The following is a 15607-nucleotide window of genomic DNA, read 5'->3' as shown; positions in this document are numbered from 1 at the left end:
ATGAGAATCAATAATAACTTGCTAATTGAGCATGTGTGAAATTTATTGTCAAAACTATTACGTATATAGAGCATTTTTATTTTCCAAAGAATTTCTCTTTTCTTTCTTAATTTTTTTTTTCTGTTTTGTTTTTGGTGTAGTAAATCTAAAAGATTGGTAATTTAAAAATCTAAATTTCAGTTTTTGTTTCATGGTTTTTGTGTTGGAGCTTGGAAGGTTTTTAATTTGTTATCTCCTGATTCTAGAGGAAAAAAACGTGTGGCTCAAATCTTTCAGTTTATAACTTATAATCGGTGCAAAATCAGTAATGAATGAACAGTATATCAAATTGATGTTCTATATCTAAAAGATTGGTAATTTGACAACCTAAATTCAGTTTTTCTGACATGGGTTTTGTGTTGGAACTTGTAACTTGGATGGTTTTTAATTTGTTATATATGCCTCTTGATTTTAGATGAAAATAACCGGTGTGAGGGTGGCTCAAAACTTTCAGCTGTTAGTTATGGAAAATACTTACGAATATTCTTAGGGTAATAGTTAATAATTTATTTAAAAAAAATTTTTATGAAAAAAATATATTTTTTTTGACAGTTTTTTTTTCCTATAAAAATGATGCTAAACTTTTTTTAAAATGGATTGTTAACTACTGCCTTACTAACACTCGTTAGCATGACCCATGACTTATTAGGAAAAAGTTAACCATGCTTTTAGGGTATTATTTTAGAATTTTTTATGGTACAAAACTTTCAGCAAGTTTTTTATGTTTTTTTTTTTTTATATTTTATATAAAAGTGGTATTAAAATTTTTCTACAATTGTCTGTTAACAAATTCTTTGAGAGCACTCGTTATTAAGATCCTAATTTATAAATTATTACTAGTGCAAAATCAATAATGAATGAATTGTATATAAATTGATCGGAATAGTTTCATTGACTGTAAGTAAAATGGTAATATCAGTAATAGACTAAAAGTGAGAATCAGTAAAAATTTAACGGTGTGAAAAATAAAAAAATATTACCAAATTTTTTGTGTAGTGTGCGTTTGGATAGGAATGGAATGGAAAATTAAAATTATTTTACTATTCAGCTTATTTTTGTTACTATTTATAAATTTTACTGCACTTTTTGATATTATTCATAAGTCTTATTGTACTATTTTAACTAAATTTTACATTTATCTATAATACTTTCAACAATAAATTTTTAATTTCAATAAAATAAGCTGTGTTTAATCACATTCTTACCCTCATTCAAAAAGTTATTTACAAGTGTTGCTTTGATAACAATTTTCGCTGTGGGTTGGTGGAACATGTATATAAATTGATAGGAATGGTTTCAAAGTTCAGTGGTCACGAGGTTAACCCGCAACCTGTCTCACATAATGGTTCAATTTTTTAATTGTACCGCCAGAGAACTTTGGGGACAAGCGTGAACAACAGTACAAAAACATGTCACGAGCTACTACAAGACAACCCTCCCTACTTTTCTCCTAGTCGTAGTAATTATGTTTTCTTCTATAAATTATGTTTTCTTTACTACTCCTAGAAAGAATATGAATAACATGTTTTGTATCACAATTTTAATACGGTAAGTTAAGTAATGAAAAAAAAAAGAGAAAAAAAAAGAGGTTTATGTAAAAGCAGGTGAAGTGATTGACAACCTGTTATATCCCATAGCCATCAGGGGCGGCCTACAGCTAACCTAGGGGTTCATTTGAACCCCCTCACTTGGCCGAATATATGTGTATATATATATATATATATAATTTTTTATTTTGTTTTGACCCATGATTAAAAAATTTGTACACCTTAAACCCAAATTTTGTTTAAACTCAGCTAAAATAAGCCTAAATATAATTATCTTAGTGTTATTTTCATATTATTTTGTAATAATTTTACAATAAAAGTTAAGTGGTATGTTATAATTGGTTTTTATCTCGACTCACAATTAACATCATAATTGACTAAAATAATAGAATTGTTTAGTCTTATTGATCAAATTGTAATGAGTTTTGAAGGATTTGACATTTCTCATTATCTTAATACAATTAAAACATTTGCAAAGTCTTTGTAATTTTGAAATTGGAATGAATTTTCCTTTTGTAGCCAATGATCAAATTTGTTAATTTGGGACTCTATGTATATTTTTGGTTTTTTTTTATGGGATATTTTATGTTAGAGCTTGGAACTTGTAAGTTTGAAATTTGTTATTTATTCAGTATTAGTAATTTGGTACTCAGTAATTAGTACATTTTATAAGTAATTTGTGTCACATTTACTATTTTCTTTATGATTCTTTTGCATATATTATTATTACTATTGATGTTTCATTATGTTTTAGTACAATGGAAATTAGAATATTCCGATTCTTGATCCAATCCATGAAACTCTCTGACCAATCTTATGTAATCTAAATACCTTGCCAGTACCTAATCAATTCAAATAGATGAAGTTTGAAGTTTAAATAATTATCTACTTGCATATTAGGATATATTTTTAGATTGTATATAATTAGGAGTATTTTTTGATAAATATATAAAAATGAGTTTTTTGTTTTTGTTTTTATAGAAAGATATAAATAGGAGTTGGTTCTTATTTGTTAGGATTAGATTTTAAAGAGGTTATTTTATGCTTGGCTATTTATGTACTTGGAAAGCATTAATAGGTCTTAAGCAGAAAATTAACTAAAAAAAGTATTTTTCTCACCTCAAATTGACAAACAGTAATTTCAAACCGGTTCACAACATAGCTAATCAAAATTTTTCTTATGGAATAATTGCGGAATTGACTAAAAATGATTTCAACCCGGTTAACAACACAGCTAATTGTCACGTAAGATGATTGTAAAGAAAGAAAAAAACAATGTGGTCCTATAATTACTGGACTCCTGTCATAATCTTTGCCTTTCCTTTATTTGTTTACTATATATAGATATTTTGTTCTATAAAAATCAGAGCTTTTAAGCAAAACCAAGCTTCATATTTCTGTGCCTGAATTTCTTTAGCTCTCTCCCCAACAATGGCTCCTCACCATTCCTTAAAGTTTGCTCTTCTTCTCTCTTGTTCCTTCGTTGCCCTCAACCTTCATTACATTCCTGTCTATGCACTTAACGTTGGTATTCAATATTCTGGTGCCTTAGTCTCCCTGGTTTGTTCTCGTTCCTTAGAATCTCTCATACATAAAAAATAAAGAAAAAATAGTTTCATTTTCCTGAGCTTGCCTTTGTTCTTCATTTGTAGGATAAAGGTTGCAGTAACACATGCGAGTCAGAGTTCTGTACAGGTAAACCTTTAATGGGTTCTCTCTCTCTCTCTCTCTCTCTGTTCAATATATATAGTTTTTTTTTTTTTTTTTGAGGAAGATTCAATATATATATAGTTGAGAATGAAAATTTTGATATGTGATGAAAATAAAAATTTGATAATATAATACAACAAAATAATTATACAAATACTTGTAGCAAATCGGTTCAAAATAAAGACTTTGAGCAAAGGAAAAGAAATAGAATCAGAAGGAAAATTAAATGAAGATATTGATCATTTAGAATATTTATATATAATTAATTAAAGTTTAGTTTATTAGAGTATTTGTTAAGTTTTCAATAATGGACTAACTAATTATTTTATTTTTCATTTTTGGAATGATAGTTGCTCCATTTTTAAGATATGGTAAATACTGTGGACTCTTATACAGTGGATGCCCTGGGGAGCAACCTTGTGATGCCCTCGACACTTGTTGTTTGAAGCATGATGATTGTGTGGGAAATACAACAAGTAAGTTCATCTACACTAGCAGGATCTTGTGGTCTCAGACTCTCATATATTGATCTACTTCAAAATCCTTGATAAATAGTTACCAAAAAATAGAAAGAAATGTCTAGATTCTATATATAGCACAGTGTAGGATTGATAGCATAAAAAAAGGGATAAATTACTAATTTTGGTCCTCTAATTATTGGATAAAGTTTAAGTTGGATCATCAACAGTTTGATTGATCACTAAACTTTCAATTTCATTTTTGAATTTTCTTTCTGTTTAAATTTGAATGAAACTAAACAATGCTGCAAATAGGAGCACGTGTTAAAATGTTAACATGACAAGTATGTTAAAGGAGTATTATGAAAAATTTTTAAAAAATAAAAAAATAAAGTCAATTTCATTTATTATTTTTATTATATTTAAATATAGGAAACTTGATTAAGAAATTGACTGGATTTAAAAAGTTGAGGGACTAGGTTTACATAATTAATAGTTCAGGGCCAAATTAAACTCTATTTATAGTTGGAAGACCATATTTTAGAAAAAATGTTTATTTACTATTTGTTTCCCTAATTTTGTATCATATTCCAAAATAGTCCATAACATTTTAAATGTATTAGTTTAGTTCCTAACCTTTTGATATTGTGTAAAAATAGCCCCTATTTAAATGGTGATGGAAAAATCTAATGTATCTTGGAAATATCTAATGTAGCTAATGTTGATATTAAAATATTAATTTTGATGCCACACCGAATTAAAGAAACTGAGTTAAACTAAACGCATCCCAAATGCAGGTATCCCAAATGCATACTCGTGAGCAAAGACGGAAACCCCCCCCCCCCCCCTCCCTTTTTTTAGAAAAATTTAAATAGTATATAGGATGACTCATATTTTAGAGTTTGAGTGTGAAATTGTTATAGTTGGCCCCCTCAAATTTTTGAATTGGTCCAAATAGCCCAAAAGAAACTAATCAACTAATCCTTTCTTTGGGCCCGTGGCCCCTCCATAGTCCAAATACAACACAACAAAAAATCTCTCGATCACCAATATCATAATTTAATAATTCATAACCAAAAAAATCTCATAGAAAAAAAAAATTTCCTTATGAGGTTACAATAATTTATGACTTTTTTTAATTGATTTATAAATTATGGGAAAGTGAATTACAATATTTAAATTTTTTTCAAAAGATAAAGTGCAAAATTCTTTTAGAAGCCAATATTGAAGATGTAGCATTGCCAACTCTTAATATTAATATCTTAATTTTTTAAAATCCTCAAACAAAGTTTTGAAAACTTCATTAGTGTGATTTTCAGTTGCATCCAAAAGTGTAGGTTTATTATATTGGTGAGTTGGTCAACATGATAAAATCAACATATAAATTCCAATTACCCAAAATCTAGAGATTCGAAATCCTCTCTTTTTTTTCTTTTTTTTTTCTTCTTCTTCGAAAATGTTAGAATATCATATTGTAACTTTCAACTTTTATGGTTTATATTATTTCCTTCTTGACTTAAATATTTAGGTAATAAAGTGCAATTTTTTATGTCTATCATGATTTTTTTTAATAAACCATGTCACTTGAAATTTTTTTGATTCATGTTTTGGTCCCTCTAAGTTCAAATCCTGGTTTTGTCCCTGCTCATGAGTTTAACTCATTTTTTTTCTTTAAATTATAAATTTAAGGCTATTGTGGCATCCACTTGACATCCCAAGTGACATCAAATTTTTATATTTTAATATCACCATTAGGCATTAGTTGTGTCGGATTTTTTCTTTCACTACTTAATGGCAGAGATTATTTTTACACTATATCAAAAGGGGTTTTTTTTTTTTTAGAGAAATTATGAGCCTGTTTGGTACATGTATTTAAAAACTGAAAATTGTTAATTAAAAACATGTGTGAAAATACGTGTGGGTGAAAAAATTGTATAAAAATACGTGTAATGTTGTTTAAAAACTAAAAATTGTTATTTAAAAACACAAACTAAACATCCTCTGTATCCAAAAATTAGGGACAAAATTAATACATTTCAAGACCATTTTGAAACATGAAACAAAGTTTAAGACCCAAAATAATAATTAAAAAAAGTCCTGTGTACAGCACCTGTCAATAAGGAATTAAATAATAAGTAAACTATTATTGAAGAAAGAGAAACAGTTCTTTAAAGTTAAATTTGTTACTCATAAGTCATAAGACAAAAATACCTTCTCTCTCTTCTTCCCTTCTCACTCCTTCTCTCTTGGTCTCTCACTCTCTCTAACGTTTCAACACCACTGCACTCGCCAGATCTGTAACTCACCCACCACTACTCCTTTGTTTTTGGTTGTATCTGGGTTGCTTTGGTGACTGGGTTCAATTTGGAATGTGAAAAAGCTTTGACAATTTGGCTTGGGTTTGAAAAAAAGAAAAAAACTCAAAAATTACCAGCTGAGAAAATGTTAGTAAAAGGAAAGGAAGATGAAAGAACTTAAATGGGTATTTCAGTCCTGTTGTAAAATGCCCAATTTCAGTTCAAATCTCAGACATGAAACTATCACATTCATTCATTTATTTTTTTCCCATCTACAATGATGCATTTGATAATTAAAGAGCTAACTATACAGGCTAAGAGGGCCCTCTCTGTATTATATGAGATACGTGTTCTGTGGGTATGAGAAAGGATTCATATTGTAGTTGTTGAATATCAATTAATAATGTAGTTGCAAGAAGTTTTAGGTGCATTTAATGTGTACTGTGCGTACGAGAAGGGATTCATTAATTTCATTGTAGTTGTTGAATATCCATTAATAATTTCGTTGTGAGATTTAGGTGCATTATTAAATTACAAATAAGTTTTATAGTGTCGGTGGTGAGATATAGACAAACAATAAGGGAAGCAAATTAATTGGCCAGGACTTCCTGTGAACCAATAGTCAGAAATGAATAAATAAATAAAGGAGGAGAGTGTGAGATAAGTCTTCTTTATTTAATTAATAGTGTGATGGATGGGAGCATATAAGCGAGGCTAAGGATACAGTTTTTTTTTTTTTTCACAATTTATTATAGTAGTAAGTTGTGTTTAAGACTTGAATTAATATCACTTTTCACATGAATTCACAGTTTTGTTGTACTCGCTAATAAAAACAGGCGACATTCATAATTGTTAATTGATTTTGTCCCAAGACTTATTGAGAGGGACATATTTATGCAGTATTTGTGTGATTGTGTCTATGCAGTGTAAATTAATACCTGCACCAAAAGTTCATAAGATGATGATAAAATTGAATCATTTTAATTAGATTTTGACAGTGTTGGTGTCATGTGTATGAGTGAGTTGTGACAGAATTCAGGATTGAAACTGATATTGGTGATGGTGTTGTGGTGCAGGTGGCTATCTAAGTCAAAAGTGCAGCCTAAACTTGATAAACTGTATGGCTGATGTCAAAAAATCAGGAGGCCCTACGTTTGCTGGGAACCAATGTGATGTTAATGAGACTATTGAAGTTCTCACTGTAGTCATGCAAGCTGCTTTAGCTGCTGGAGGAGTTATTCATGACCCTTAGAATGAATTTTCCTTACTGTGGAGAGGAGCAACGGCTTCATTTAATTCTTTAATTAATTAATTAATTTATTTATTTATTTTTACTTTCTTTTTCATGCACCAAATGGCCGCCTAGAAATCATATGGGTTATAAAAAAAAAGTGAAAACTTCAAATTTTAGTTTTTTTTTTTTTTTTTTTTTGAGAAGGTTCAAATTTTAGTTACGGTCAGGTTGCTGTGCTGGAATGGAAATTATATTTTGATGATTTTCTTTTGATACAAATTCTTGGCATTCAGGTCTCATGTAAATGTGTACAACACAGAAATAGTCCTTATGAAACTCTTTAATGAAAGGCCACAAATATGATTTATAGTATTTATTTTAGTGGTTATTCTAGGGATATTAGGGGTATTTGGGTCATTTTAGAAGTTTCATGGGTATTTTGCTCATTTTAGAGATTTTGAGATATTTTGGTCATTTTAGTGGTTTTTGAGCATAATTGGTGATTTTAGATATATCAGGGATATTTTGGTCATTTTAGAGGTTTCATGGGTATTTTGTTTGTTTTAGAGATTTTAAGGATATTTTGGTTATTTTAATAATTTTTTAGCATATTTGTTGATTTTATAGAAATCGAGTTTGGGTAGGGTATGGATATCCATTTGGTAAATAAACCGGGTTACAATTGGGTATAAGTACTAATTGGGTAAGGAAAGGGATTCAGACAAAAACAAAAAAGATCATTGTAAAAAGATCATAGAAAGAAGAACATGAACAGTACTTTTATGTGTAATTTTGGCCTCCTCGGGCAAGCTAGTGATAATGTGTTGATTTACATCTTTTATAAGGAAGGGTTTCCCTCCCGTATACTTCTTCTCGAGCTAAGCCCTCTCTTGTTATTTGATTCCCTCTTTAACAATTTTATTGATTTAAGCCTAAACTAAACATGCAAACTCACTCTTCTAAATCGGCTTGGACCGGTAGAATTTTTGGTTCATCCATATGGTATTAAAAAAAAACTAGATAATTAAAAGCCCAAGCCTAAAAAGGCTTAGACCTTTTGGGTAACCCAATACCCAAGAGGCCCAAACTCAATTGGTATTTATTTAATTATGTTATATAAACTATTAAATCTTTTCATTATTATTCCACGTGAAACTTCCTTTTCAAGCATGAATAAGTTGGTGTAGCATTGCTTTGTTATATAAAAACCAGAGCTTTTAAGCAAAACCAAGCTTCATATTTCTGTGCCTGAATTTCTTTAGCTCTCTCCCCAACAATGGCTCCTCACCATTCCTTAAAGTTTGCTCTTCTCCTCTCTTGTTCCTTCGTTGCACTTTACCTTCATTACATTCCTGTCTATGCACTTAACGTTGGTCTTCAATATTCTGATCCCTCAGTCTCCCTGGTTTGTACTTCTCATTCCTTAAAATCTCTTCTACATAAAAAATAAATAAATAAATAAAAAGCTTCATTTTCCTGAGCTTGCCTTTGTTCTTCATTTGTAGGATACAGGTTGCAGTAACACATGCAAGTCAGAGTTCTGTACAGGTAAACCTTAGTGGGTTCTCTCTCTCTCTCTTCAATATATATAGTTTTTTTTTTTTTTTTTGAGGAAGATTCAATATTATATATAGTTGAGAATGAAAATTTTGATATGTGATGAAAATAAAAATTTGATAATATAATACAACAAAATAATTATACAAATACTTATAGCAAATCAGTTCAAAATAAAGACTTTAAGCAAAGGAAAAGAAATAGAATCAGAAGGAAAATTAAATGAAGATATAGTTAGTAAAATACAGTGCTTGTACATTACGGTAAATATACAGACGGATATAATTTGGCATTTTTAAGAAAAGTACATTTCAAAAATTCAGCAGAAAAATACAGAAACGGAGAAATAACGGTACGTGTATAGTACGTGTATAATACGTTTATTATTAAAAAAATCGCCATTTAAAATACGGAAACATTTGTCATAGAACAATACTACATCCACAATATTTTCACAATAATTTTACAACATATCCTAGATGGCAAGCTATTAGTGATATTAATGGTGGCTCAAATTAGAACTGTAGGTGGACAATTTGTACCTGGACCCAAAACGAGTGATGGGCTCAGGCCCAAAGAGCCTTATACAATAAAATTTGTAGAGTATGTGTTTGAAACATAGGTTAGGGTATTAGAAAGTTGATAAACAGGCTATAATGCCGCAGTCTATGCAAGTAATAGATGAATATAACAAAAAATCCTCCTCGGACGTAAGCCGATGACAATTTGTATAGCCTTTCTTCTCTAAGCAAAAGATTACAATTTTTAGTTTCCAAAAGGGAGCCTCCTCCTTTCTTTCCTCTCTCGTCTTCTTATATCCTTCTTCTTCTTCCCTGTTTCATTCACGTGTAACACAGATCTTCCTCTTAGATACTTGTCACATCCACCACCTTCTTAAAGTCTTCAAATAATAGCTGGAAGGCTGAATACTACTGTTCAGAGGTCATTTCCCCATTAATGCGACCAGAGAGGTAGACGCAGGGCCTTCAATGTGGTGGTAGCAGTTTTTTCCTCAGATATTTCTCCCACGTTCCTGCTTCTAACGGGTGCTTGGATCACACCTTTATCCAACAGACCATCTAGAATTCAGTTTCTAAGCCCAATAGCAAGTCCCATGGCCTTTACTGGGCTTGTCCGATGAGATACTCCACCTCGGACTACTCCTCGAACCATTATAGTGCGGACTAACCTGTGGGCCCAGAAGACTCTGATTGAACAGACTTATACCAACTAACCAAGCCCAAGGCCCAAACGTGCCTTTAAGCATTTTTACCCCCCACAAGAACTATTAATAGCTTATTACTTAGAATTTGTTATGAAATTACTGTGGAAGAAGCATTACTCTATCATATACTTTCTTTTTAAAATTTATTTATGAAAATATACTTCTTTTTAAATAAATACAATATTTTTTATATTGCATAAGATTCTCACAAATTTAATTTTAAATAATCTATTTAATATAAAAACTTTTTTTTTTTTTGTTGAGAAATAAACACACACACAAGGGATTCAAAATTCAATAGACGTTAATAGCAACATTATTAAGTAATTAATATTCATTCAAAAGCTAATAATTGAATTATTAGCTATCATTTATTGCAATTTTTTAGGAATTGTTTAAATGCTTATTGCTATATTTTAGTAATTGTAACAAAGGATTCGTGTTTCACTCTTTTAAGGCTATTTCTTAGGAGTTGTTTAATCATTTATTGTTGTAGTTGACTTCAACTTTATCTCTTTAGTATTTTATAGCCCGTATGTTTCTGCAGTTTAAAACTTTTGTGCGTTACAAACGGGAATGAAAGTCTCATACCAAAACAACGCGTAATTTACCATACAGTTGGAAACAAATCGGCAAACGGGAGTTTTATTAATTGTTATGTATAGGGGTGTCCACGGGTCGGTCCGGGTCGGGTTTTTGCCCCAACCCGGAACCGAATCACTCATATCGGGTGGGAGGTTGAACGACTCGCAGCCGACCGCCAGCAACTTCGGGTCGAGTCGGATCGGGCTTCGGTGGACAACGGTCGGGTCGATCGAAGTCGGAGTGAGTTTCAACCTCCAATCTTCGCCGAATCTTCGTCGAAAATCTCTAAATCTTCGCCGAATCTCGCCCAATCTTCACTGAATCTTCGCTGGATCTCTCTAAATCTTCACCCAATCTGTGCGAAAACCACGGGATTGAAGCAAGAAAGACCAACACAAGCCCAGATTTGAACGAGAATTTCCATCTCATCGCCGGATCTTCGTCGAATCATCACCGTCTTCGCCGGATCTATGTGACAACCACGAGATTGAAGCAAAAAACACCACCTCGAATCCAGATTTAAGAGAAAACTTACATCTCATCACCGAATCTAACCAAAAACTACCAAATCTTCACCGGATCTTAGTGGATCTAGGTAGATCCGGTCTTCTTTCACAAGTTTCGTCGGTCGGATCGGGTTCATCGGGTTTTGGAGAAGAAAACCCGCCATCCGACCCGCCTAGATCGGTTTTTCGTGGAGAAGACCCACTGCCGACCGTCACCGGCGTAGGGTCGGCCGGTTTTCGGGCCTGGTCGGACGGGCTGGCCGGGTGAATCAGGTCTCGGTTGCTGTTGGACACCCCTAGTTATGTACGTACGCGTATATTTTTACGTGTAACATACGCATAATTACCAACTAGTTGATCATTTAGAATATATATATATATATATATATATATATAATTAATTAAAGTTTAGTTTATTTGAGTATTTGTCAAGTTTTCAATAATGGATGAACTAATTTTTTATTTTTGGAATGATAGTTGCTCCATTTTTAAGATATGGTAAATACTGTGGACCCTTATACAGTGGATGCCCTGGGGAGCAACCTTGTGATGCCCTCGACACTTGTTGTATGAAGCATGATGATTGTGTGGGAAATACAACAAGTAAGTTCATCTACACTAGCAGGATTTTATGGTCTCAGGCTCTTATATTTTGATTTACTTCAAAATCCTTGTTAAAAGAGTATTATGAAAAATATAAAAAAAAAAAATCAAAAAATGAAGTCAATTTCAATTATTAGTTTTATTATATTCAAAATGTAGGAAACTTGATTATGAAATTGACTTGTCAAAATCCTTGTTAAATAGTTACCAAAAAATAGAAAGAAATATCTAGATTATATATATAGTACAGTGTAGGATTGATAGCATAAAAATAAAGGGTCAAATTACTAATTTTGGTCCTCTAATTATTGGATAAAGTTTAAGTTGGATCATCAACAGTTTGATCACTAAACTATCAATTTCATTTTTGAATTTTCTTTCTGTTTAAATTTTAATGAAACTAAACAATGCTGCAAATAGGAGCCCATGTTAAAATGTTATTATGACAAGTATGTTAAAGGAGTATTATGAAAAATGTAAAAAAAATAAAAAAATAAAGTCAATTTCATTTATTATTTTTATTATATTTAAATATAGAAAACTTGATTAAGAAATTGACTTGATTTAAAAAGTTGAGGGACTAGGTTTACACAATTAATAGTTCAGGGCCAAATTAAACTCTATTTATAGTGGGAAGACCATATTTTAGAAAAAATGTTTATTTACTATTTGATTCCCTAATTTTGTATCATATTCCAAAATAGTCCATAACATTTTAAATGTATTAGTTTAGTTCCTAACCTTTTGATATTGTGTAAAAATAGCCCCAATTTAAATGATGATGGAAAAATCTAATGTATTATGGAAATATCTAATGTAGCTAATGTTGATATTAAAATATTAATTTTGATGCCACACCGAATGCTACATGGTTGTTATTATTATTATTATTATTATTATTTAAAGAAACTGAGTTAAACTAAACTCATCCCAAACAAGAAACTGAGTTAAACTAAACTCATCCCAAATGCATGTATCCCAAATGCATACTTGTGAGTTTAACTCAATTTTTTCTTTAAATTATAAATTTAAGGCTATTGTGGCATCCACTTGACATCCCAAGTGACATCAACTTTAATATTTTAATATCACCATTAGGCATTAGTTGTGTCAGATTTTTTCTTTCACTACTTAATGACAGAAATTATTTTGACACTATATCAAAAGGATTTTTTTTTTTAATTTTATTTTAGGGAAACTATATCAAAAGGTTAGAGACCAAATTAATACATTTGAAATAATATGAAACATTTTGAAACATGAAGCAAAGGTTAAGAACCAAAATAGTAATTAAAAAAAAAAAAAAAAACATCTCATGATTTTCATCATCTTCCCTCAAATGATCCCTGTTTATTGACTTTCAACTGCCTTCATCAAGTGATCCCTATCTATAATAAAGCAAAGATTATTGAAGAGACAGTAAATAGGACCTTAGTCGTTGGGAGTTTGGTACTCTCCTCTCAACTGTAGTAGTTATTAACTTTAGAGAAAAAGGATGATATTGTTTGCATTTGTTTCATTTTTTTGATTTGCCAAGAAAGTTTCACCCCACCTTTTTTTATTAAACAAATCTGCTTTGAATATATATATATAGAAAAGAAAGGGAATGGGAGATGTTCAAATCTCAGACATGGATCTATCACATTCATTCATTAATTTTTTCCCATCTACAATGATGCATTTGATAATTAAAGAGATAACTATACAGGCTAAAGGGACCTTTCTGTATTATATATGTGTTCTATGGGTATGAGAAAGGATTCATATTGTAGTTGTTGAATATCAATTAATAATGTAGTTGCGAGTCATTTAGGTGCATTTAATATGTGTACTGTGGGTATGAGAAAGGATTCATTGCTGTTGTTGAATAGCCATTAATAATTTAGTTGTGAGATTTGCAATATTTAAATTACAAATAGGTTTTATAAATTTATAGTGTGGGTGGTGAGATATGGACAAATAATAAGGGAAACAAATTGGCCAGGACTTCCTGTGAAGTGTGAACCAATAGTCAGGAATGAATAAATAAATAAAGGTGAAGAGAGTGAGGTAAGTCTTCTTTATGCAATCGATAGTGTGATAGATGGGAACATATGAGCAATGCTGAGGATACATTTTTTTTTCTTCACAATTTCCTATATTCATACATTGTGATTGGGGTAACCTCACTTTCACATGAATTCATAGTTTTTGTTTTACCTAATTGATTTTGTGCCAAGACTTATTGAGAGGGACATATTTATATATTTGTATGATTGTATCTATGCAGTGTAAATTAATACCTGCACCAAAAGTTCATAAGATGATGATAGATGGTAAAATTGAATCATTTTAATTAGATTTTGACAGTGTTGGTGCCATGTGTATGAGTGAGTTGTGACAGAATTCAGGATTGAAACTGATAATGGTGATGGTGTTGTGGTGCAGGAGGCTATCTAAGTCAAAAGTGCAGCCTAAACTTCATAAACTGTATGGCTGATGTCAAAAAATCAGGAGGCCCTACGTTTGCTGGGAACCAATGTGATGTTAATGAGACTATTGATATTCTCACCGTATTCATACAAGCTGCTCTAGTTGCTGGAGGACTTATTCATGACCCTTAAGCATTCACATCCGCAACTTCCATCCTATTCTATTTTACTATCTTAAAAAATTACTATATCAATTGTATCATACCATTTTACAATACATATTACTCACTACTTTATTTTTCTATTCTACTTATTAAAATAATATATATTACCCATTAAAATAATATAATATATAATTTTTGTCCCACTGCTATAGTGCTACAGTGCTACAGTGATCTTTTGGAATTAAAATATATTATAATTTTTACAATTGTGCTACAGTGTTATCTTATATTTAGGATGACACTGTAACACAATTGCAAAAAAATTTGCAATTCTCAAATTTTACAAGTCCGGCAGCTGAGCTTTTTTTGTGCCTTGATGCTAAATTTTCCCTACATTTCCTATTTACAATTGCCAATGAGAATGCTCTTAGAATGAATTTTCCTTACTATGGAGAGAAGGAGCCAACAGCTTCATTTAATTCTTTAATTTATTCTCTCTGTTTTTTTTTTTTTACTTTCTTTTTCATGCACCAAATGGCTGCCTAGAAATCATATGGGTAAAAAAAAAAAAAAAAATGAAAACTTCAAATTTTAGTTTTTTGAGAAGGTTCAAATTTTAGTTAGGGTCAGGTTGCTGTGCTGGAATGGAAATGTTTATATTTTGACGATTTTCTTTTGATACAAAGTCCTGGCATTCTGGTCTCATGTAAATGTGTACAACACATAAATAGTCCTTATGAAACTCTTTAATGAAAGGCCACAAATATGATTTATAGTATTTATTTTAGTGGTTATTCTAAAGATATCAAGGGTATTTTGGTCATTTTAGAAGTTTCATGGGTATTTTGGTCATTTTAGAGATTTTGAGATATTTTGGTCATTTTAGTGGTTTTTTAGCATAATTGGTGATTTTAGATATATCAAAGATATTTTGGTTATTTTAGTAGTTTTTGAGGATATTTTGGCCATTTTAGTAGTTTTTGAGCATATTTGATGATTTTATAGAAATTGAGTTTGGGTAGGGTATGGATAGCCATTTGGCAAATAAACTGGGTTATAATTGGGTATAGGTACTAATTGGGTAAGGTAATCAGGTATCCATGGATAAATTAATTGGGTTGGGTATGGGTATATCCTACCCATATCCTACTCATAGCCATCCCTAAATTATTCGGAGTATTACCTATAAGAATATCTGATATTTTGAATTTTAGCAAATGACATAATATGATATTCAATCTCACAAATATTCTTTTTAAAAATGATCCAGT

General features: G+C 30.8%; 2 protein-coding genes across 2 annotated transcripts; both read left to right on the top strand.

Moving 5' to 3' along the window:
* Positions 1-2876: 2876 nt before the first annotated feature.
* LOC142618883 (phospholipase A2-alpha-like) lies at positions 2877-7657 on the top strand. Its single transcript, XM_075791923.1, has 4 exons — positions 2877-3146; positions 3239-3281; positions 3647-3772; positions 7128-7657. Exons 1-4 carry the CDS (start codon positions 3018-3020, stop codon positions 7301-7303), a joined length of 474 nt encoding a protein of 157 aa, XP_075648038.1. The 5' UTR covers positions 2877-3017; the 3' UTR covers positions 7304-7657.
* Positions 7658-8477: 820 nt separating this feature from the next.
* Positions 8478-14543, top strand: LOC142618882 (phospholipase A2-alpha-like). The gene is made up of 4 exons (XM_075791922.1): positions 8478-8690; positions 8791-8833; positions 11636-11761; positions 14189-14543. Exons 1-4 carry the CDS (start codon positions 8562-8564, stop codon positions 14362-14364), a joined length of 474 nt encoding a protein of 157 aa, XP_075648037.1. The 5' UTR covers positions 8478-8561; the 3' UTR covers positions 14365-14543.
* Positions 14544-15607: the final 1064 nt, after the last annotated feature.

Source organism: Castanea sativa, chromosome 12 (assembly GCF_040712315.1).
Source record: "Castanea sativa cultivar Marrone di Chiusa Pesio chromosome 12, ASM4071231v1".
Classification (NCBI taxonomy): Eukaryota; Viridiplantae; Streptophyta; class Magnoliopsida; order Fagales; family Fagaceae; genus Castanea; species Castanea sativa.
The sequence above is the reverse complement of the archived record's forward strand: the minus strand, read 5'-3'. Positions and strand labels throughout refer to the sequence as shown.

Bases quoted from the DNA above. Each gene is read 5' to 3' on its own strand.
- LOC142618883 (XM_075791923.1), top strand. From the start codon at position 3,018: ATGGCTCCTCACCATTCCTTAAAGTTTGCTCTTCTTCTCTCTTGTTCC. The intron at 3,147-3,238 runs GTTTGTTCTCGT...CTTCATTTGTAG, and splicing joins CTGGTGCCTTAGTCTCCCTG to GATAAAGGTTGCAGTAACAC. The intron at 3,282-3,646 runs GTAAACCTTTAA...TTGGAATGATAG, and splicing joins CGAGTCAGAGTTCTGTACAG to TTGCTCCATTTTTAAGATAT.
- LOC142618882 (XM_075791922.1), top strand. From the start codon at position 8,562: ATGGCTCCTCACCATTCCTTAAAGTTTGCTCTTCTCCTCTCTTGTTCC. The intron at 8,834-11,635 runs GTAAACCTTAGT...TTGGAATGATAG, and splicing joins CAAGTCAGAGTTCTGTACAG to TTGCTCCATTTTTAAGATAT. The intron at 11,762-14,188 runs GTAAGTTCATCT...GTTGTGGTGCAG, and splicing joins TTGTGTGGGAAATACAACAA to GAGGCTATCTAAGTCAAAAG.